We start from the raw sequence: 24,382 nt of genomic DNA on the forward strand, positions 1-24,382 counted from the left end.
CTATTCAGTCGAGTGAAAATTGTAAAGGGGTACTTGAGCTGAAACCAGACAGAAGGGGTACAGTTTTAAAAAAAAGTTGAAAACCTCTGGCATTAGTAAGCACCAGCACCACATAGTGCAAAGCAGTGTATTGCCAAAAAAAAAAAAAGTAAACTTGATCAGAAGATGGCGCTGTGTCTTACATTTATAAATGCACTTTGGCTAATGTAACCTGCGTTACATGCATCTGTGACAGGCAACTAGACCTGAAGAGCAGCTACTTACCACAGGTGAAAGCACTTTAACACATATTATTAAAAAAATAAAAATGTTAATAAAAAACACGGTATTTGCAGCTAGTTACTCTTTAATATGAGAAAAAAAATGTGTGCACCAAAATATGTTTCTTTTTCTTAAATATTATTGAATATGTTTTTTTTTTTTCTCCTATATTTATCAAGGCCAACTTCTCTATAAGGAAACTTCAAAACTTCACAATCAAAGTAAAATGTTTGGACTGAACCATATGTCTGTTAGGTATTTCCTTTAAAGACGTTATTCCTTTACCTTCATGTGTAACAGTTGTATGTTATTAAATACTAAGTTTTAGGAAACTAATAATAAAACAGTTTTAATGAGGTTCAGTCATGTGATGGGATCATAAAACAGCATGTGACAGTTGAATGAAAAAAGGGAAGGGAAACTTGTTAATGAAGTGTTAAATAAAGGTTGCAAGTCAGTGGAATTTTTACATATGGCTTTGGTATTTTTTTTTTAAGTTGAGTAATATGGCAGTAACATTAAACAGGGTATAAGGTCCTACATAACTGACACAACTTGAGTGGCATTATTAGTTTTCACTCAAACTACAGTAATTTCCGGTTCCCTTATTCCTCAGAGCCTCATAAATGGATACCAAATTCTTTTGAGCTGTGTGGAGGATGTGTTTTATGAGTTATCACAACAAACCACATAAACCACATTTTGGAGTCTTAAAAAAACAAAACCCCACAAAGGAACAGCTAAATTTTAAAACACTTTTATCTAAAAGGAACTTTTGAACATAAAACACAACAAATAAAGTTCTCCACAGGTGGAACTTTAAATAGTGTCTTTTCTACCTGTACTTCATAAGATAAGTTGCTTTGAATAGAATAGAAACTCACACAATAGTTTCCAATTCAGCTTCATTTGTTTATTTAAAAAAAAAATACAAGTACAGTAAATAAAAAAAAAAATTATACAAGATGGACAAGCTTTATGTAGTAAAATATGTGACATTTACTGGAATAAAAGGCACCATATGTAGTGCATTTTCAATACTATTTATTTTAAAAGGAGACACAATGTGTGAAAACTACATACTATAGTAGTCAGACTGAGTTAACATCATGGTTGTGGCTGTAAAGCATTCCAGGTTTACGGGCTCCCAGGCGCTCTGTTTTCTCTGTATTCTTTGTGAGGTAGTCTTAACAGAGGGAGGGACTCCAGAGTGTGCACAGCAAACAGAGGGAGGAATGTTTGGCTAGGAACTGTCTCACCAGCACTAGGGAAGTACTAAGGACTGAGCAGGAGTTTGAGCACTGTATGGTTTTGATTTAGTTATTCCTGAAGTAGCTGCAAAAGCCAGTGTACATGCTTAATTTATGAAGGCTCCTGATCTTTGCAGACTGCAAATTGAAGGAGCTGGGTTGTTTTGTAGGAGAGATCTACTGAGATTTAGTGTTTGCTTTTTTGCCTACCTTTCTTCTGTCTAAGGAATAAGCAGCACACTTGAGTCCTTAATGAACACTAAGGTAAGTAATTGAATTCTTAACTGTGGATGGAACTGTTAAGGAAGTTTGGTTTATGTGTATTGCTGTCTATCTCTGTTTTTATTTTATCTGTGAAAGAGTGGAATTTCAGACCAGCCTGTCCTGTGGAGCACATACTATTAAAAGCAGTATCTAGGTGAAATTTAAATATTTAGTTTTTTTTAAAGGGAACAAAACCTACCTCATGTGCACTTTATTTACGTAGATAAGCTGGCCTTGATAAATGTTGGTTGTAAGTTATGTATTCTTGTAATTCATGTTCTTATATTGTCAGGCTGTGTCGTTGTGGTTTAATTCCCCCCCCCCCCCCCCCCCTAACACAACAGTATCAATCAGGGAGGCAGCTTGGCACACAGATTGTTACAACCAGCATTTTATAAGTTGTAGCCTGGAGGCCCTACTGTAGTAAGCAAGCCATTGTTAATGAGAATGGAACTGTGCCATTTACCTTAGTACTCAGGTCTTCTGTTTATCTGATCGCCCTGAGGTCTTTGCTTTTTTTATACATATAACAGCAGCAGGCCGTTGAATCGATTGACTTTGAAGGCAAGTGATTAATCAGTTCCTTGATAATGGTACACACAGGTATGAGGTTTAAAAACCTGCTTCAAATTCTCCTTCGTTTCGGGAAAAAAAAAGCTTTGTGGAAAAAGACTGGTGTCTATTACAAAAGACTATAGGTACAGTTTACTGCCTGCATTGTACTTTTTCTCACAACATGTGCATTCTGTTAAACAGGGGGGTTGCAGGAAAGGAAACAAAAACCTAATCCATTTTGGAATGCATTCCTCTGCAACCTTGGGAAGGAGGCAGATAATTAAGGATTGTTTGCCTTGCAGCCCTTTGAGTTGGGGTCCAGGTTCCCATGTGGATTTATTGTTCACAACCCTACCTTCATATTTATCCTTTTCAACAGCATGGACATACAACCATGTCTTTACACTTCTTCTTGTGAATAGAGAAGCCTAAAGGATCAGATAACTTACCTGGCTTTTCATAGGTCACTTTGAGCTATGTTTCAAAGTAACAGTATAGTGATGGCAAATCTCTTTGTCAGGGGTGTTGAATTAACAGCAAGAGCACAGAATCTCGAGCTATGTGACCTGAAAAAACTCTCTCCCTGTGTCAGTGATTAAATAGTGATATATATTTGAAACCCGGCTCTAAGGGGAAGGTGAGGAAGGCCTGAGGAGACTGACAGAAAATAATTTCAAAAGGATTTTTTTTTTTTTTTTTTTTTATCCTATACAATGTATCTGTCACGTTTGTTGTTACCGGGTATCAACTAGAATAGTGCCACCTGTGGTGACATTTCAATCAAATAATACGTTGACAATCAGTCTGAATTCAGAGTCTGTTAGTCGTTGTGAACCTTTTTTGGTGCACATAGTGTAAACGAACCAGGTGCTATAGTAACCTAAAATGATTTCCAACACAGTTCAGACTCTTGCATTTTAGTTTCAATGGAGCCAGATAATTATGGATGGAACTCCATGTGCCTTTATAAGAAACACTATAATCTAGAGAGATCTTATTTTTATTTAGGTTTGTTGATAAGTTATTTTAAACACTATATATTGTATATATGTATTACTTTTGGCATTTTGCATAGTGGAACTTGGTAGCTAAATAGTGTACTAATACAGTATTTGCAAAACAAATGGCTTCTGTTTGTTGGTATCTTTTATAATGTTTAAAACAAAGACTTACACCATTGACCAGCTCTCTTTGGCACTACAGTTTCAACGCTAGTCCATTCAGTTATTTGGTTACCATACATCTTGTTATAAAAGGGTTGTGTGATGATTGCAAAAGCTTATCCATCACTGAACTTTATGATCCAAGCTCCTAGGTACACAGAGATTTCATCTCCATGATGTCTGTCAGAAACATATTACTGTACTTTATTTTATTTGTGTTTCCATATCAGTGCCTGTACATAAAGTTACTGCATTTCTGAAACATGTAACTAGACCTGCCTCTTAAATCAGTAGCAAATGTGCCTGCAGCATCAATACGTTACCAGGATTACTGCTTTGACATTTTCGTTCTTTGTACATGTGAATAAACAATTGAGGTTCATGGACTTGGATCCTATTTTAAGATTTTGAGTGATTTTGATATAAGGAGGGCTTTACTCCAAGGTTACTTTATATTGTTATTGTATGCCCAGTTTTACACACAAAAGGTAGGGCATTGTAACAGGGCGAGCAGCCCTGTACATTGTTTGTTTATTTTTGGATCGGGGTCTCCCCCTCCGCCCCTGTGCAGAGTGTTTTGTATTATTTATTTAGTTTTATTGTATTATATTTATGACGGCGTAGCGCCGTGTTTTGTTTATTTTTAAACGTGTCCTGGCAGAGGCGAGATCGGTGCTCGTCCTCTGCCAGGAGTAATAATTAATAAACCCGTGCAGATTGTGGCCGAGGGGTAATAGGATGATTTGCTAATTAGTTAAACCCCTCGGCCATGATATAAAAAGCCTGCAGCTCTCGCTAACTGGTGGTGGGTGTTTGGAGCGAGAGGAGAGAACGGGAGGAGAGAAACAAAACGAAAGTAAAAGTAAAAGGATCAGTGACAGCTATTTGCCCAGCCTGACCTTTGTTTATATATTTTGGGTTTGTGATTTGTTTTTGTTTACCCTTTTATTTTGCTCGGTGAGCACAGTGCTTTTTGTTTAAATATTTATTTATTTTTTTGGTTGCTTTAAATAAAACGGCGCCCGCGCCACTGCACCATACCTTTTGTTTTGTTGTGCCTTCTTCTGGTCTGACGTCACCCACTCAGCCATTCCTGTCACAGGCATGTATAGCTTATCTTTACAAGTTGCAGTGGTACTGTCATGTTTTACAGTGCTGCAACTGCCTGCATGTTTTAGAGTTGTGATTGATTACACTAAGCAGACAATAATCCTCTAACACAGTGCATTTGGTGTGCAACAAAAGTGAGGCTTGTGTCAAAGAGCAAATAATGTGTTGTTTTGACAGCCTTTTCTGTAGTTCATGATTAATTGAAGAGGATAAGAATGCTTTCTATACACCAGCCTGTAGGGTTCCTTGAATTACATTCAAATTAAACGATCACCTTTCATTCCCGGGGGATGTATTTAATTTAGATAAATGCTTCAGTCTGCTGCTCACCGCATGCAGCTTTCTGCAATATATTGCGGGTAAGAGTCAATATTCATGTTTTGTCTTGCCATGGACTAACTAAAAAGCCCCCAAAAGTGTGTTAGTAATTATACAAGCTTTCCAGTAAATGTCGAACATATTTAAATTTCAGTGCTTTTCAGTAGCCTTTCTTTCTTTTGACAGTTTTTTTTGTATCCATTTTTAGTTGAACATGAAAAATCAGAATGGTGTACATTCTAAATGCAGCTTTTGACATATAAATCAGAAATACGCTTTATAGACAAACCTTAATGGAAAAAAAAACATAATGATGACTTTTGATGACCTACAAAACAGACCATAATTACATGTTTTAGCTGCACTCAAAATGAGCTTGTCAAGCATCTTTTGACAGCTTTTTGTTGTTATGCAAATGCAGGTCTTTTTTTTATAAGAACCATTTTTTGATGGCTATTTTTAATAAAGAAATAATACTTATGCAAGTTCTAAAATATCTGGTTTCTAATTTATTTAAATGCCTGCCTGCCTTGTTCCTATTGAATACAATACATACTGTTTATTTAAGTATCTTTATAAATGGTCTATACACTATATAAAGCTGTCCAATGCTATCATTATCTTTGCTCACTGATTTAGATCAATGGCACCTTTGACCATTCAATAGGCTGTGGAGCACTTGGACAGTATTTATTTCTCATTATATTGGCATGACTGCAGTCTGGAGGGGAACAGAGAGCCTGTGTTTCATGGAGAAACCCGTCAAGTTACTGGTCAATACAAATTGAAGAACTCCCATTGCTTCATATTGTCCCGTATGCCATGTACTGTTTGGTTGAAATTAGGTTGGAGAGTCAGTCTTGCCATCCCATGAACTTATCTTTGCAAACGCCAGACACTTCCCCAACAGTATTTCAAGTTGTGGCTCAAAGCAGGAATTGTCAAGCAAATTAAATGTTGTTTATTTTGAAATTAAAAAAAAAAAGTATAACAGATAAAAAGTAATGCAAATAGTGAATTCTAGTGATGTTATTTTGACGTTACAAGGTACTGTACTGCTGCAACCCTAAATGACTGACTTTATAGAACCCTAGAATTAACCCACTATTATTAACCCACTATTATCTCTTCCCTCAAACGAACAACTCTCTTTTACCTAGCACTTTGCTATTATAAAATAGCTTTTGGTAAAGAGGAGACATTTTTGTTGCTGTAACAGGGTTGGACTAAGGAAATCTTATATCTACAAATTTATTACAGTGGACAACTGTACATTAGTAGTTTCTCAAAAACTAACTTCATTTCTGATGGGCCTTGACACTTTTTTGCTGCTCTCCCAGACTTTTTTTTTTTTTTTTTACCAAGTGTGCTGGAAACCTGTATGAAGTGGGTGAGTTTGATTTTCTCAAGGGTTGCATCTTTCTGTGAGATGGTCCAACGGGGCTAGATATCAAGTGATAAGGCTACTTTTACTAATAGGTGAAAGTTGTTGAAGAAACAGAGGGGGTGCAAAGTAATTTCCACAGATTTGTACAAATTGTGGTAATTATTGTGTTGAAGCTGATCCAATATTATTTGATTAATTGTACATGGGTTATTGTGGCTAGCTGAAATAAACAAGGATGTACAAGAAAATAGTATATGTATTCTGACATACACCCAGCATTAGTAAACATAATTTACTGTTAATTATACATCATTGTGCGACACAGCCAAACATTTCTGTTCAATGTATATATTTGCATTTCAAATCAGCCTTTGTTACCCAAGAGAGACTTATGAATTTTAAAACTGTATTTCTGATGTTAACATAACCCTGTAGTTTTACTCATTATGGAGTGTAGTATTATGAAGACAGCTTCAAGCTGGGTTGAGTTCCTCAGTTTCTCTGCATTGAGGAATTGACTCGACAAAAAGAAGAGGCCAGCTGCAGCTAATATTTGTCTTTTAAAACATCCGAAACAAGCAGTTCAATGTGTGTTTACCAAAGAAGTCAAGTATTTGCTGTACTGGAAACTTTGGATAAAGTAAGGATTATCTGCACCAGTGCTTCCACAGTAGTGCATACATGCCAGTACATGAAGTGATTGCTGCATTAGTTCTTCTATATAGGGGTGGTCATGTCAGATAAGTAATGCTGTGACGGGTCACAGGAAGGGGTTAGTGTGACCAGGGGTAAAAGCATAGTAGGTGGTGGAGTAAAAGTAAGCACACTGGGGGACTTTATTATACAGCTTTATTAATTAGCAACTCAAAATTAAAAACCTTGGACTGTTTTTTTCAATATCTGTGATATTGTTTATATTGATGTACCAATGAGTTTGACTGTCTTTGGCTCTAACGTAAGTTGAATGTTGTCAATGTCATAAAATCAAACGATTGCACTAAGCGGTGAAATCAAATGTATGCAGTTTGTTTTGAGTAGACCAACAGGAAAGTGTTTAGGGTATGGTGAAGAGTTTGTTGCAAACTTAAACAAAACTAAATTCTCACCTGTCTCACTAAGGTTGTTACTAGATGTGGATACTGGTGGTTTGATGTCCCAAGTGATTATCATTACATTTGTCTGCCTGTTTCAGATAATCTCAAACGTCAGATGATAGGCATGCCACCCTGTTAACAGCCTTGCTCCAGCACAATAAACAGCAGGTGCTGTTTATTGTGCTGGCATCCAGATGGGGAATTGACACAGAGCCACATGGTTTTCCAAACAGTTACACAGTCTTGTTTTTCAATATACTGTATTAAAGCAAAGAGTTTTTTAAGATAATGTGTTCCCAAGAGTATAAAGACATATTGATTTCTAATGTGTGTTGTCCTTGACAACTGCTTTTTTCACTTATTCCTTTACCAGGAAGCAGGTTTAGAAACTGCCCAAAATGTTCTACAGTAGGTGTCAAACTTTATGTGGGCTGCATAAATGCAATGTTGGTTCGGTTTTGCAGACAGTATGTGTAAAATGTATCTGCTTAAAAACAAAATGTTAGACAGCTGATGCCACAGAGGCAGTCAAGTTCAGTGTAGATACAGTAGGTGTTAAGTGCTTTGCAAAAAGTCAGACCTGGGAGATGAACTCTACAAATGTGTGTTGGTCAGGGTTTTGCCACAGAGCGAGGCTGGTAAAATACAAGACCAGTGAAATGATCTCAGCAACACTGATTGTGTGCGGTGCAAATATGAATAAGAAAGAAGCATCTGCGTTAGGCTTCTGGAAACAATAAGGCGCAGACAGTTCCAGACTCGTGTTTCATGTGCAAATTCCTTTTCATTGTTTTCATGCTAATGAAACTAATAAACTGGGATCTTTATGTGCCACATACCAGTTTAATGAACTATATAAAAAAAAAACAATCCCCCCATCCCCAATAAAGTATCCTTTGTTGAACTATAAGGGGCTTGTCCTTGTGAATCCTATTTCAAATTTCCGTTATCAGAATCATCCAGGGAAAGTGTGGTTACAAGGAAAATGTAGTCAGTGCTTCTAATAATGCTGTGAAAATGATCTTGAAAAACATATCCCTGTCCCTTTACACTGTCTGAATTCTTGTACCATTTGGGTACCAATCATATTTACCTGATATAGAACACAACCTGCAGTAAAGGGTGCTTTCTACTACCCACAGCACATTTTACTCTGGAATAATAAGGACCACCCATGAGTACCTTAGTGACTGTTTTGAAGTGCAAGGCTATGTTTTTGTTTTCAAAACTAAAATATTCAGCAAGTGTTTTTATTGCTAGATTCAGGCACCTGTGAATTTCCTGGTTTTTGTTCCATTGTTTCTGTTGTTTTATTCTGCTCATGCAGTTGGAAACTGGTAGGTTATTTATCTTTGGTCATGATTCTATTTAAGGGATTCTTTTCCCTCTTTTTTAGGAGGCAACTACACCCACACCTCCATACAGTAGTCCTTTGCTAAACTGGACATGTCTGGAGTCTGGTTTCAGAAAGGCTGTCCCGGTGCCCGAAGAATTTACAAAAATCGTGATGTTTGTGTTTCAAATTTTCGTTCCGCTGCTCTAGACTGCCTTGTGCATACCACGTGCTTCCAGTGTAAGTACAGTTCAGTGGTTTAACTAGCTGACTGGCACAGAAGCAGGCACATCATGGGCTAGGCGTGAAAAGAGCAACAGAAATTGCGATGTCTAAACGCCTGTGTGTGTTGTGAAGCCTTAACAGCGAGTCACAGACAAAGCTTCAATGTGCACTTATAACGAGTAGAGCAGAACCAGATAATAATAACAATCTCTTGAATGTACTGTTCACATTGCACAGAATATATAAAACATTACCTATCACAGTAGTCCCTTGCTAATACTGAAAAAAAAAAGTCTGTTATATGACACCAAAGACAAGAAGAATATAAACAGAAGAACAGATACAAGTAGCCTACTACAAATTGCTAAAATTAAGTACATGATTCCTAATTTTAGCGATTTTAGTTGGCGACTTGTATCTGTTCTGTTTTATATTCTCCCTGTCTTTGGTGTCAGTATAAAACGGTTTTAATTTTTTTTCAGTGTGCCTTTTTGGATTATGCAATTCACAGTGACCTAGCGTCACACTTATTTGGCTATTACTGGGGGACATACGTTGCGTGATGGACTACTGCTCTTAATTCTTAATTTTGAGAAAACAATAACTACAGAAAAGAGCCTGTGGCAATGTGCCCGCCCCTGTGTGCATTTGTGTGTTATGTGTTGTATGGTGCGTGTGTTAATGTTGGTGTATAGTCATTGGTACACGGGATATAAACGGGTCTGTGTTTCACGTGTATTTAAAAAGTGTAGATTTGTATTTAGGCACGAGGAGAGCACAAATCACTTCACGTGCTGGTTAAATGTAATATGTGAGCACAGGGTTGAACAGAATTAATTCACGTGCTGGGATTCAAGTGAATAATTAATTAGTAATTGAATCCCAGCACAACAGTATATATAGATGCACTTTTCTTTCACTTGGGGTTGGGTGTTCGAGAGTGGAGAACGGGTGAGAGAAGGAGAACGTAAAGTAAAGGAAAATAATAATCTATAAGTGTTTGTACTCACCGTGTTTGTTTGTCTCTCCGTGCACCGTTTGTTAAGTGTTTAGTACGTTTTGTTTGCCTATTTATTTTGGCGTGAAGTGCCGTGTCCTGTTTTGTGCTTGTGTTTTTGTGTTTAAAACCTTTTATTTTCTGTTCTGTTTATTAAATGCTGAGCGCGATCACACGCTCAGCTTAACCAAAACTCCAAGTCTCTGTGTGTTACTTCCTGGCTCTGGTCTGACGCCACCCACTCCGGCAGTCTTTGTGACAGAGCCACATTCAATTTTTAAACTTTTCAAATTTCTGTTTTTAAGCTGTAATGTTTCTTGTGCAATTTGATAGAAGAATAAGATTGATTTGCAAACTGTTACTTTCAAATTGACTTCCTGTTTTGAAGTCAATTCAAAGGCATCTTTTCTCAAAGTAATGAAAACAGGATAACAAAGTCTGCTCTATGATTGTAGCAAATGTATTCTCTGCATCTTAATTATTAAAAATATATATTATAGTCCTGTTTTAACTTTAGTTACCAGACAACAATACTGTGAAACAGTATTGGAGTGGAGTGGTCAACTTAAAAACAGAAGTGCCATCTGTCTATTTTGTCAAAAGATGTTTTAATTACTGCTATACTGTATTTCCATTGTGTTTTCTTCTGGGGATGCGATTACCAGCTGCCTTAGTTTCTGGATTCTTGCTGAGTCTAGGCCAAGCTCTTCTGAACCATCTCATTTTAGCTTATTCATAGCTCACAGTTCACTATGAGAGCACAAGGCTGGGTTTTTTTAGGCACATCGGCACATCTGTCACCTGTGAAAAACCCAGACTAATCAGATCTGCCACTTATTCTCTCAGGCGTTCAGACTGAAACACATGGAGATGCAACAACAATGTCTGTGTTTTAGGTAGTATCTGTAAAGGGCAGATATTATTATTTATTTTTTTAAGAAAGGCAACACAATGAGAAAGCTGAAGGAACAAAGCAGTGCAAGCCAGGCAACGTACACCCTGGCATGAAAACCTTGGATTTGCAAGATCTCCAGGTACTTCAATGTTAGGTTTGAAAATGTGGATGTGGATTCTGTTTTCAAGTTGCCTTTTTGTTTGTCAAAGTGATAGATTGTCTCTCTGGGGTGGATGTCAGGATCAGTGGGTGTTTGGCGAATGGCAGCTGGTGAACACGCAAATGTTTGTTTGTGGTGGAAGTAAGTGGGTCTATAGTTGAGGAACTTGGTTTTAAGCCACCCAGAACCTTCTGTTCTAATTCTTTTCATATGACACATTTGTACATTATTATATTTACAGACATTAGAATTACATGCTTGCAGATATAAAATCATCTTTTTGTAAACCACTTCATTTCAGATGATCAATAAAGTTGTCTACTAATCTGATTTAAGAAGATAACATTTTTACTATGGGAATGAACTTGGGACTTAGCAGGCCAGTCCAGTATGTTTATTATTGTTAGGTTATAGGTTGAGATTTAAAGGCATAATTTTTCTTTCTTGAACTGTATGTACCAGTGTGGTTTTTTGTAAAATCTCTGGGTCCTCCGCATTAAAGCTTTAAACAATAAAAGCACTGCAAGGGTTAAGCACCACACTGCTTTCCTGTCCAACCACTCTCTGCTTGACCCTCTCCAATCTGGCTTCCGCTCTGCTCACTCCACTGAAACCGCCCTTCTCTCTGTCACCAACTCACTTAAGTGTGCCCGAGCTGCCTCTCTCTCCTCTGTCCTAATTCTCCTCGACCTCTCTGCTGCCTTTGACACTGTTGATCACTCTATTCTACTATCATCTCTTGCTGACCTGGGGATCTCTGGCACTGCTCTGGCCTGGTTCTCCTCCTACCTCTCCAACCGCACTTACCAGGTAACCTGGCGTGGAGCAACCTCCACACCTCACCCTCTCTTGACTGGAATCCCCCAAGGGTCAGTCTTGGGTCCTCTCCTGTTCTCTCTCTACACCCGCTCCCTGGGCCCCCTCATCGCATCCTATGGTTTCTCATACCATTTCTATGCTGATGATGCTCAGATTTTCCTCTCCTTCCCCACCTCTGACTCCACCATCTCCTCCCGTATCTCTACCTGTCTGTCTGCTATTTCCTCCTGGATGCACTCGCATCACCTCAAACTCAACCTCTCTAAATCTGACCTCCTTTTCTTTCCCTCCTCCTCCCCCTCCTCTGATCTCTCTATCTCTGTTCCTCTGGAATCTACCACACTCTCTCCCTCTTCCTCAGCTAAAAACCTTGGAGTCACCCTGGACCCCTGCCTCTCTTATTCCCAGCACATCTCCACTCTGGCACGCACTTGCAGATTCTTCCTGAGCAACATCCGAAGAATCCGACCCTTCCTCACCAACTATGCTACCCAGCTCCTGGTCCAGGCCCTGGTACTCTCCCGCCTAGACTACTGCAACTCCCTCCTGGCTGGCCTCCCTGCGTCCGCCACCCGTCCGCTCCAGCTCATCCAGAACTCTGCTGCTCGCCTGGTGTTCTCTCTACCTCGCTTCGCCCACGCTACTCCACTACTCCGCTCGCTCCACTGGCTCCCGATCACCGCTCGCATCCAGTTCAAGACTCTTGTACTAGCCTACAGATGCCTTGATCAGACTGCACCCAGCTACCTCCAGACCCTCATCTCTCCCTACACCCCCACTCGACCTCTCCGCTCCGCCTGCACTAGAAGACTGGCTCTACCTCCGCTACGCTCCCCTGCCTCCCGAGCCCGCTCCTTCTCCACCCTTGCTCCGCAGTGGTGGAACGACCTTCCTACAGATGTCAGGACTGCCCAGTCCCTGACCACATTCCGGCGCCTCCTTAAGACTCACCTCTTCAAACAGCACCTGTAGAACTCCTCTGTTGTATCCTGGGACACTATCACCCTTCATTTAAATATGCTTTATTTTGCTCTTATCTGCCCCCTATTTTACTGCATTTAATCCTGTACCTCAGAATATTGTAATCTCCCAAGTGTTTAATCTGTAGTATTTTGTACTTAATCATATCCTGATGTAACTATCACTACTTAATCATATCCTGATGTAACTTTCACTATTATCTGCTGTATTATTGAATTGTGGTTTGTCACACTTGAGAATTATTGTATTTCTTGTTCTTATTGTATGACTTATATTGTAACACTTGAATGTATTTGTATTTGCTTGCGATTGTAAGTCGCCCTGGATAAGGGCGTCTGCTAAGAAATAAATAATAATAATAATAATACTTCAGGTGGCTGGGTTCTCACAAGGGAATGCATAGCTTACAAGAGTGATAGCTACCCCAAGAATGAGACCGGCTTTCCATCACTACTGTTAGCACCTTAATTAGCCTTATCTAATTGGAAACAGACTTGGCTTTTGGAAGAAATTAGTTTTCAAAGAATTAACCTGTGGTTCAGCATGTCCCTTTGGCAGAATGGCTTGGTGATGACGTCAGACCAGGAAGACACAAGCACAAGTACTGCAGGGTTGAGACACAAATATGCACTCGCATTTATTAATTATAAAAAAAACGTTTAGACAAAACAATACATACAAACAAAACAAATATTCAACAGTGACAAACAAGCAAACAAGTGTCGTGCTGGTTAGCCAGCATGAATAGCAATTGTTATTTTCTAGATCTTACTGTCACTTATGTTCCTCCTCTGAACAACTCAACCCCGGTCAGCAAAAGCTGTTCGTTTTTATATCGTGGTCGAGGGATTAACTGGTTACCAATTACCTAGTTTATCCCTTGACCACATTCTGCACAGAGTTTTTCATATGCGTGGTCGACAGCCAATTTGTCAATAAATCATTAGCTGCCGACCACGTATTCTTATGAGTTTAGCTGTAAAACAACAATAACAAAACATTGTTTAAAACAAACACAAAACGGTATATTTAAATAATAATACTAAATAAACACAGGGGCGGGGGTGTACCCGTCACAGTCCCTCAGTAGACATGTGAAATACTGCCCAGGACCTCCAGAACCCTTGGACAACAATGACTCAATTCTTATAAAAGTGTGTTTATACAACCCCATTGCTACTCTGTTTGTATCTGCAATTACAACATTCTCTATGTTGTGACAAGAAAGAAGAGGGTCAGTTTTGAACAAAGATGAAGGATATACTAGCCATTTTTGATATTACATTAGTTTTCAAAGGTTAACTTTAGATAGAATCTTAACAGAGATAGGTGGCACATCCAGACAATTGTGCTTTGAATGTCAGCCACTGCTGCACTGATGGATTTCTTTTATGGTCCATCTCCGTATAAAGTAATATGTTTTGGGTTTAATCTTTAACACAGATGACAATGTTTGGCAGTCTACAAATCATTCTGTAATTGCAGTTTCGTTACTCTGGAAGCAGATGGTTTCCGGTAGCTCTGTTCTGTTTTACAACTGTAAACAGAGCCTATTTCTTGTTGCCACAGTTTCCAAGGGTTAAAAGGTTAAATAAAGTTAAGTCATTTAAGTTAGTGTAATGGAGCGGTTTTTACTAGGTAAATACTGCACAGCCTTGCATTTAGGTCCTATTCAAAAGGGCCTTGTACTGTATCTTTCAATGAGTGCAGTCCCTTTTTTTATCGCACTGCTTCATAATGTAGTAGTTACATGTAAATGGCTAAACTATGAACAGTTTCAGTTTAACCCTGCTTCAGTGGAACAAGTTTTTAAATCTTTCAAATAGAACAGTTTGGTAAATGTATTAGTGAATCAGTTTAATTGCTGAATTTAAAAGTTGTTATTGCTTGCAAAGTTAATGTTATGAAATATTTTTTAACATGTTTCTGAAATATTTTATTTGAATAATTCTCATTCCCTTGGATGTAGTGAAACAGTATTCTTAGATGATTATGAAATGTGTGTATTGTGGTCATTAATTAGACCAAACCCATAGGATGACTATTTACACTATGATGCATTCACTAACATAATAATTTAAAACAATGTAGACTCATGGAGTTATTTCCATGATTACCATTTTTATAATGACCAAAATAACTTGGTCAGGAAAGCGCAGTTTAATGTGAACTTATACTGTTGAAAATATTTGGTTTAAGCTTAAATATTTTTTTTCTCCTAATAAAAATATTTAAGAAAAAAATATTGCATTGTTCCCTAATATGATTAGTTTTCTTAACCTTTCTTAATTATTTAACAGAGTATTAATTGAGCATAGTGACTGAAAATAAAGTACTTAAAATTAGCGAGTTACTAAATATATACAACACTGCTGTTCAAAATAGAAATGTATGATGGAAGTAACAGTCACTTGAGCAATTTGATCCTGCACACTGGAATTAGAAGGGATTACAGACTGATTTGGTCAATAAAGGGCCTTGGGGCTTTTTGTGTTGCTTCATTTTCATGGTGATAAGGTAAAAATTACACACCAATTTTAAGCCAATAGATATCTCAGTTTTCAGTCAGGACAATCTTGTGTTAAATTACCACCTTTATTATAATACAAAATCTAACAGATTTCCCCAAAACACTGAACCCAAACAATGATTAAAATCAAAAGTAGAATAGAAATAGTTGGAGCAAAGCCGCATCCTTCGGAGCATCACGGTGCTACCTGCTAAAAAACTAAAAAAAAATAAAATAATCTATGTGCCGTGTTCAACCCAGGGGGATTCTTTGTGTATGTCCACCTTCTGTCTGTCAAGTTTTACTGTATTTGTATTGGCTACACGATGCAAGCTTGTGTCTAGCCTCTACCACTCAATTTGACTTAATCTTGACATGTCTGTTTTTTTTAAAACATTTAAAACTAGATGAACACACGCTGTCCTCCGAAGCGTGTGCCGTCAGCCAACCGCTTCTTTTCACTCTGCAGGCCCGCCATGCAGCCAGCCCAGATCTACAGCGTCGGAGAACAACGCAGCTCTGGGCAGCTTACAGGCAAGCCTGCAGGCGCCCGGCCAGTCTACAGGAGTCGCTGGTGTGCGGTGAGCTGACGACATCCTGGCTGACCTAAGCCCTCCCCCCCGGGCGGCGCTCGGCCAATTGTATGCCACCCCATGGGAGCGCCCGTCCATGATCGGCAATGGAATAGTCTGGACTCGAACCAGTGACGTCCAGGCTATAGGGCACATACTGCACTCCACGCGGAGTGCCTTTACCGGATGCACCACTCGGGTGCCCCATTTTGAGGTGTGGCTACTCCTTGAAGTTTCGATTTCTGTATACAGTACGTAGTATATTTTTTATAACGTTGTAGATTTTTTTTAATTCATATGCCATTTTCCTCGCTTTCAATTGAGGAAAAAATAAGAATAAAAAATAACAATAAAGGTCGCCCAAAGCCTAAATTGAACCTTCATCAACAGGGAGGACCAGAAAGAAGACAAGCATTGAATTGACAACAGAACTGGCAGAAGGCACAGGTGTCGTTCTCCATCAAATCAACAACATAAAGGTCACTCTTGAAATCAGGACTTAAAGGATGTGTTGCAGTAAGAATACCTCTGTTAAGAAAAGGCAACACGACTAAAAGGCTAACATATGCACAAGAACACAGAAATTGGACTATGGAACAATGGTCAAAGGTGCTTTGGACTGTTGATGGATGGACAAGAACACCTGTGCCTTCTGACAGTTCTTTTTGGGTCTTCCAGTCCTGGGTTTGTCAATTACAGATGATTTTTCTCTGTACTTGTTGATTATGTTTCAGATACCACACCTTGAAAATCAAGTGATGCAAGCTATTTCACTCAATGTTTTTCCTTATTTATGCAAGTCAAGGTTGATATAATAGTAGAAAACACTAGTGGAGGCTTTGTGTAAATTGTTGATGCGCATAATGCATCAGTGTAGAAAAATGCAACATGTCTAAGACTTTTGCGCAGCAGTGTATATAGTTCTATTTTTGTAAAGTTGATACGGTTCTGCAGCCTGAAGTGGGTGTGTATGTGATGACGTGTACATGTATATCCATTGCTGCAGCACCGGTGGACCATGATGATGTATGTCTGTTGTGTCATCTGGAAAGAGTTGCATGTTCTGTCTTACCTGATGACGGCAGTCTGCGGTTGCTTGTGTTGTCTGGTTCCTTTGGCTGCTTGTGTGGGGGTGGGAGTGGCGAGTTAGGGTTAAAAACCTTAACGCCACATTTCCTTGCTTTTGTGGCGATGAGTTCAACCCTAACTGCAGCATTTACATAGTTTTTTGCAATGAATATATAATATACTGTATATACTACGTATACTCAGAACAGTTAGTTTCGGCAACGGAGAACAAAATGTGAGAAATCAACAGAAGAGCAAGAATGGGTTGGAGTGCCTTTGGAAGATTAAGCATGGTTCTGAAAGAGAAACAACCATTATGCCTCAAGAGGAAAGTCTTCGACCAATGCGTGCTGCCAGTGTTAATTTACGTACGCAAAACCTGGACCTGGACCTGGACATAATGTGATATCTGTTTTTTGTGTCTGAAGGTAATGGAGGGAAGAAAAAAAAAACTCAAAAGGAAAAAATCTCCAGAATCGCCCTAGACTCCCCTCCAAGCCTAAAAATAGTTTTTACATTAACATAGTATAATTATACTTAATAAGTGGCATCATAGGAAAATGCAGTGTTACAAAGGATACGGTAGGATTAGATCCTGGAATAAAGTAATTCATTAGGATGCAGGTTCCAGATGTTTGGCAGTGAGAATGTCTTTAACATTGTTCCTAATGTAAATTTCATAAGCATCTGAAGACGACTGATCACGCTTTTTGATGACATGCAGAGCAGCTGTGGTTGCAATTCCAATCCTGAAGGAATGGCGGGAACAGTTTGATGAAGAAAGGCTGCCTTTTTGTAGAACATGGGAGGCTTGCAGAAAACCAGGATCTGGAGAAAGGCAGGTCACTGCAGTTTGAAACAGCAGGTCCGGAGGTGCAGATCGGTCTGGAGGCCGGATATCGCAGCATAGAATCGTGAGGACAGAAAACAGAATTAGTGCAAGCAATATGAACGATTTATTTAATGATTTACTTTGTTAAAGAAAAATAGAAAACGTCCCTGAACTGCAGCAGCACCCCAACAGGCAACTGGAGGGAGCAGAAAAGGACAAGCACAACCAGCATGACACTCTACATGCCCAAATGCACGGAATACGTGGCCTGAGACTGAAGTCCAAGGTCCACATGAACTGCAGCAGGAAGCCGAGACCGAAGTTCAAGGTCCACACGAACTGCAGGACACCTCAACGGGCAGCTAGAAGCAGAAAAGGCAATTAATATAATTTAATGTGATATTTTATGTGCTTTAAATGTACGGAATACGTGACCTGAGACTGAAGTTTAAGGTCTCCGACACAGGGGTCTGATAATAGATCAAGGAACTGGTTTCGGTGGCGATTTCGCCATGCAGGAGGAACCCACGATAGCAGAGGCGACATTGTTGCAGAAGGATGTCCTTTCCAGAAGGACATCCTTGAATGGGGAGAAGCATCCCGGGTCGCAGAATGTTGACATAACTCCAGGACTCCTTTGTGATGGGTGGTTTGGAAGATGAAGGTCCAGTTTATCGGGGGTTAGAAGCAATACATTCGAGAAGCAAGTACAATAGATTCTAAGGCGACAAGCAGATTTTGTAAAAACGTGTATAAATGTCTCTTTGTAACTTAACTGAAGTACCACAGGTTAGAAGATTCTGCTCGGCCATTTTGATCACTGTCTCTTCCATTCTGGTAAGTTCATCTAGCCTGTGGCTAGAGAAATAATGTGAGTGACAAAATTAAATGCCCCGGGCAAAAGTTACTGTTTGAATTGTTCTTGATCTTGAAGAATTGACTGTGACATTTAAAGAAAGCTGGAATATGGAACGGCATTTTTACTCCTAAAAAGTCTACAAAACATTGCATAACAGGTACAACTGCAATTTCTTAACAGACAAATAAATGCCCCTACATGTTTCATTTCCGTATATCATTAATGTGTGTAGGGGTTCTGTGTTAATTTGGTTTGACAGTTTAACAACGTTAGTCCGTCTGATACTTTATTATTATAGTCCATTACATACACTTGCTGATTGCTTCTCTCTCACTTCTTCTCTTCATTCATATGTTGATTCACGAGCGCCATAACAAATAATAAATACTAATTTATCCATTGATTCACATTGTGTGTGATGGTCAACTCCGTCTCAAAGAACTCCTCGACCAATAAAACACTTCGCTTTGCTTTTCTCAGCCAGAGACCACTGTAATAACAAGCCCTTTCCCCACAAAAGGACAGAGCGTGTACTGCCAAAGCAGCATTTCCGAAATCGATGCAAAAACGTCCCAATATTCATTATTATTTCATTAACATGCACGTACCTCAATAGAACTTTGTCTGCTACGCGGTGTCCGAAAATATCATCCAGCATGTTTATGTGGTTCCATGTCCGATGCTCCAAGGTAGGATGGAAGGTGAGAGACAGGCGTGATAGTTTGATGCAGACTGAGCTGAAACGACATACTAAAATAACGAAACACGGACGTACGGGCGACTTGTAAAGTATGATGTTATGATCCTGTGTTATGATAACAACGATGAAACAATTTTATTTATGTCTCCTGTGCTCCTGTTGAGCATGATTGCTCTTGCATTCGACTACGCCCATGGCGTTGATGCGTACCGGACGGCGCATTGGAAATGCATCACGTGCTGAGACTAAGAGCTAAGCTGATACAAATCTGGAAAGTTACTTTTTGCACGAGCAAGGTGTCGTAGTCCAGAACTTGATGTCATGCATTATAGAAGTAACACTGACTAAATTTACATTCCTATCTTGCGAGTTTTGCATGAAGCAATGGAACGAAGAACGTTTGACAACAGAGTAACTGGAATGAAGGATGGCTGCAATGATACATTGCAACGTTTGTAAGATGGATGTGGTTTTGGACGATTCCTGTAAGGCTATTTTCCTGTCGAATCCATAATGTGAAGGTAAGCACAAAATCGATATGACCGGCGGGGATATGTAACCAAAGAAACGACGGACAGTAATTCGAAAGCATGGCAGCACTGCGTTTGAAGTAGGTTAATGGGAACTTGCTGGTAATTGGCTTGTAGATTGACCAATGAATAAATTAAATGTACTGAACTGCATTAGTGATACTATATATTTCTTGCCTGAAAACCTTGCAAAGCTTTATATTGTGGGTTAATTCAAATATACTATGTATTTTTATGTTTTGAAACATAAAGGACAATTTCTTTTTAGTACAAACTTGTTATCTGTCTAATTTCTAACAAAGGCAAGGCATTTCTGTAAAGTGCTATACATTTTATGATGCATTTTATAATGAAAATTCAAAGTATTTAGGGATGCCAGACACAGAGAAGTTTAAGTTATTAACACAAGCCAGCCTTGTAAAATAGTAAAAAAAAAAATGTAATTGAAAAAAAGGGTTCAATGTTGACAGTATCCATCACACACACACACACACACACACACACACACACACGTCTATGCTACCAAGTGGGGACTATGATTCTCCACCAGCCAAGTGGGCATCATGACTTCCCAACGTTTTTTTTAAACAAAATCTATATAGAAAATTATGTTTTAAGCTCAACATTGATAATATTTGTTTAAATTAGAAAAAAATACATTTAAAATATAAACAACCGAGTGGGGTCTTAAACCACGTTTACCCTACAAAGTGGGGACCTGCGCAGCCTGCAGTAGGACTATGTCTGAGCCGCAGCTACTCTGAGTCCTGCTGTTCACAACCATTACACAGACATGTTGCAGATTCATCTTCCTCTTTTTTACAATTCAGTATTTAGTAGTTTTTAAATTCTAATTCTTTACTCTAGATTACAGAATCTTTGCAAATGATTATGAGAATGTTTTAAAAGGTAATTTGTAGTTTTTAGCTAAACTAATTATAACCATAAGATTTTTTCTAATTAATTTTAATTAACTCTGCTAATTTTTTTATCATACTAAATATCAATATATAAATATATCATATTTAATATCTAAATTATAATATTTACATGACATCATTTTAAAATACATTAATTTATCAATTCACAATGCACGACAGAAAGGACTAACAACAACATGGTTTAATTTTTAGTTTGTAATACTTATGGTGGTGATAATTAATCAATCTTGATACCACTGCATGAGTAATAATTTTAACATTAGGCTAATTGTATATACATGTCAAATTTCAGCTATACACGTAATTGTTTTTCATTATGCAGTAATGGTGTATCTATCCTGAATAACAGAGGTTAGATTTTTTTTCTTGAAGTACCATCACCAGAGTGTGCGTGAGCCTACGAACATTTCCACGCAAAGTTGTATGTTGATAAATCTCATACTTTCTGTTAGACTGAGCGTACGCATGACTGATAAATTAGAATGACATCTGTGCGTATGCACGATTGATAAATATAGCCCCAGGAATGGAAGGGCCAGCTTTGGTCACTCCTGCTCTAAAGTTTAACATATATAGTATGAAATGAGACTAGAGTTACTCCAAGTCAAATCATATTTAGAACCGTGGAAGATGCTCACTAGATTTCAAAGGAGGCCAAAAGTCTAAAGTCTCTCATGTTGGCTTTAAGCATACAGTTTAAAACCCATATTAACCTCACCATTGTACCCTGCTCTCTCATTGCAGTTAGTAACAGGTTATTGCAGCATACATTGATTACAAATATAACAGTACATTCCTATCTAACTGTGATCTTAAAAAAAAGAGTTCTGGAAGTCATTAAGAATGTAGACCTAATTTAACTGTTTTTCTTAAAAAAAGAAATGACAATAGCACAGAACTGGAAAACTGAAAGGTAACACACAGTCCTTCCAAAGAGCAGGGGTGTGGTGCCTTCTGGATATATGAATTTTAATGAGTGAGTTTGAGGCATACTTGAGCTCTGCTGTTAGTGCTTGTACAAAAACATGTTCCCGGAGGGAATTCGTTTAGAGGAAAATCAGTTGAGACACTTTGATCCTCGACATCTGCCTACTGGCCTGTTGGAGCTTGTTGAGTGGCTAAGGCAAGGTTTTTTTTTGGTTTTTTTTTTGTCTTTTTCTTTTAAAGTCTGGCGATTACAGAGCCCTGTGTGGGCTTTGAGCAATTTACCTGACACTGTTCATTCTTGTCTACAGGAATTGCTTCTCACTCACTTTAATTCCTTGAGTTTAAAAGAACAGGAATAAGTATGATTAGAAAAAAATGCTTTTTTAAACATGGTTTCTTGTGGCAGTGTTAATACGACTACACCCTGCACTCTGTGCTATATATTGATACCAGGTGGCTCTTAAGAAGATGTGGGGACTGGATCTTAGTCCATATGTGTTGGTCATCTCCCAACCTACTGTAGTAGGTAATACAAGAGCTTTTGAAATATCCCACACTGACATTTTTTACTAGCAGGCATGACACTGTTTTTTGATGACCTCACAGCTGTTCTTTCAAGTTCTGCCTCTTCTAGTGATTGTCACAATACATTAGGGGTGCTTTTATATGAGCTATATTGAAGAAAGACTTGGGGGAGGGGTATGTATATAGATTTAAATGTTGTAAATGTGCTTGAAAAGGAGTTTCTTTCTTTTTTCTTTTTTGCCAGCAACATAAATAATACTTCTCTGTTTCTAATGCCAGGTTTGAATGGATGAAATCCCTATGCTAAGGAGATATAATGTAAATCTTCACATTATCTAATTGCCATGAAACTTCATATTAACATAATTTAGCATAAGTTATTGAGACTATCAGATTCTGGGGATGTGGTTATCTGTCCCACTTACATTTTTGCATGTATCAGGAGAATTGCTATTGAGATAGTGATTAAACATGTATGCTGTTTATTTTTATTCTATACTATTGCAGTGTTTGCTCCAGGGCTTACAGACTGAGAGTCAATGTGGCTCCCTCTCAGAATTTTAGGGGGACATTTTCTTCAGTGAGGGGGGCAATATGTTTGATTAGGAACCAACCACCATTTCTTATTTTTGTTTGTTTTAAATATGAGCTTACTGACCTTTTGTTTCTGAAGAACAAAAAATAAAACTGTAAAGCTGTAGATACAACCAAGGTGTCTCTACAATAACTGTCACTTCTGGGGAAAATACTGGGAAATGTGTCACAGTGATGCTGGTGTATCACTGAGTAGAAGATATTCATTGTAACAAATCACATTAGAACAGGGGTTTTCAATCTTTTTAAGCTGCGTACCCCTTTCCAAAAAATGTAGTCCACCGCATACCCCCATCTGAGATACAGTCATTATAAAATGAAAACAGAAAAAAAGGTCTGTACAATAACATGATAGAACAAAACGCACAAGCCTTGGAGTGTGTGATGGATTCAATTATAAAAGTTACAGTTTATAATGGAAAAATATATATATATATATATTATATTTACTTTTTGATAAAAATAGTCCCTCAAACAGGTTGTTTTGTTGTTGGAAACATCAACATAATGTTATTGTAATTACTAATTAAAATCAACAAAGCCTCCGTGCTAGCCTCAATCACTGAGAAATGACATTGGACTATTCCGTGATAGCAAGTGGCAATCATGTATTTTGATTGATAATAAAATTACTGAAAAGAAGGCAAAGAAAAGTTCACTATCCACGCATCTCTACAGCTGACCTCATTACGAAAACATGTTATTGGCATTTTTAAATTCTTGGTGATTAAAACGTACAGTACTGATGCTAATTAAAAAAAAATAATAATAATAAAACGCTTACATAGTATCAGTGTGATGGATGTCCCTGCTTGTTACCAAACCAATCACTGGTGATGGCAGGGAAATTGGAGAGAGCTTCAGTCACAAGACATTTTTGGCGTTTTTAATCTCTGACGGTATTTTGTCTTGATCGCCCTTTGCTAGTGTACTAGTATTGAGCCAACAATCCATATTTGTTCACTGGATTGAAAGCTGAAAACTCTTACTCTCACACCAGACGTAACGGCTTGTCAAATTAGACCGCTTGGCAATTGATTTCTGATTGGCTATACATTCTGTATTTTGAAATTAACTAATAGTAGTACTTAAGTTACAATAAACTTTAAATCGGATCATTGAAAAAAATAAATATCGAATTGCAGGCACGAACACACAGAGGAAATAAAATGAGTTAAAGACTAGGCTTTTAGTTTTTTAAAATATGTATATATATTTTTTTTTATCCCAAAGACAGACTGCAGTAATCGCCCAACTGTTTATATGACATTTAAACAACAGGGCTTATTTAAAACATATTTTTAATATGTAAATTAGTCATGTGTGCACTGAACGCTCTGTCACAGCACATCAGTCTGGTGTTAGTGATTAAACGTTGATTACATGACAAAAGTTTGCAATAGATTGGCAAGTGGTACTAAGTAAAATGCGTTGTCCGCCATTTCAGAATTTTTGAAAAATCGCTGCATTAGAAGAAACCACATTACCAACAGATCCAGTTTAATAGTAGTCG

The 24,382-nt window shown here is 38.2% G+C and overlaps 1 protein-coding gene across 6 annotated transcripts in view; it reads left to right on the plus strand.

Annotated features, from left to right (window-relative positions):
• Window positions 1-24,382, plus strand: part of LOC117394454 (tensin-3-like) — a 178,186-nt gene that overhangs the window by 38,321 nt on the left and 115,483 nt on the right. The window contains exon 1 of one of the 6 annotated variants that reach the window (XM_059014982.1): window positions 1,519-1,775. The exons of the other annotated variants lie outside the window; for them this stretch is intronic. Coding sequence (XP_058870965.1) covers window positions 1,764-1,775 — 12 coding nt within the window. The 5' untranslated portion in view covers window positions 1,519-1,763. Of the gene's footprint in view, window positions 1-1,518; window positions 1,776-24,382 lie in introns of those variants that run through there. 6 annotated transcript variants of the gene reach the window in all.

The sequence above is a fragment of the Acipenser ruthenus genome, chromosome 3 (assembly GCF_902713425.1).
Source record: "Acipenser ruthenus chromosome 3, fAciRut3.2 maternal haplotype, whole genome shotgun sequence".
Lineage (NCBI taxonomy): Eukaryota > Metazoa > Chordata > Actinopteri > Acipenseriformes > Acipenseridae > Acipenser > Acipenser ruthenus.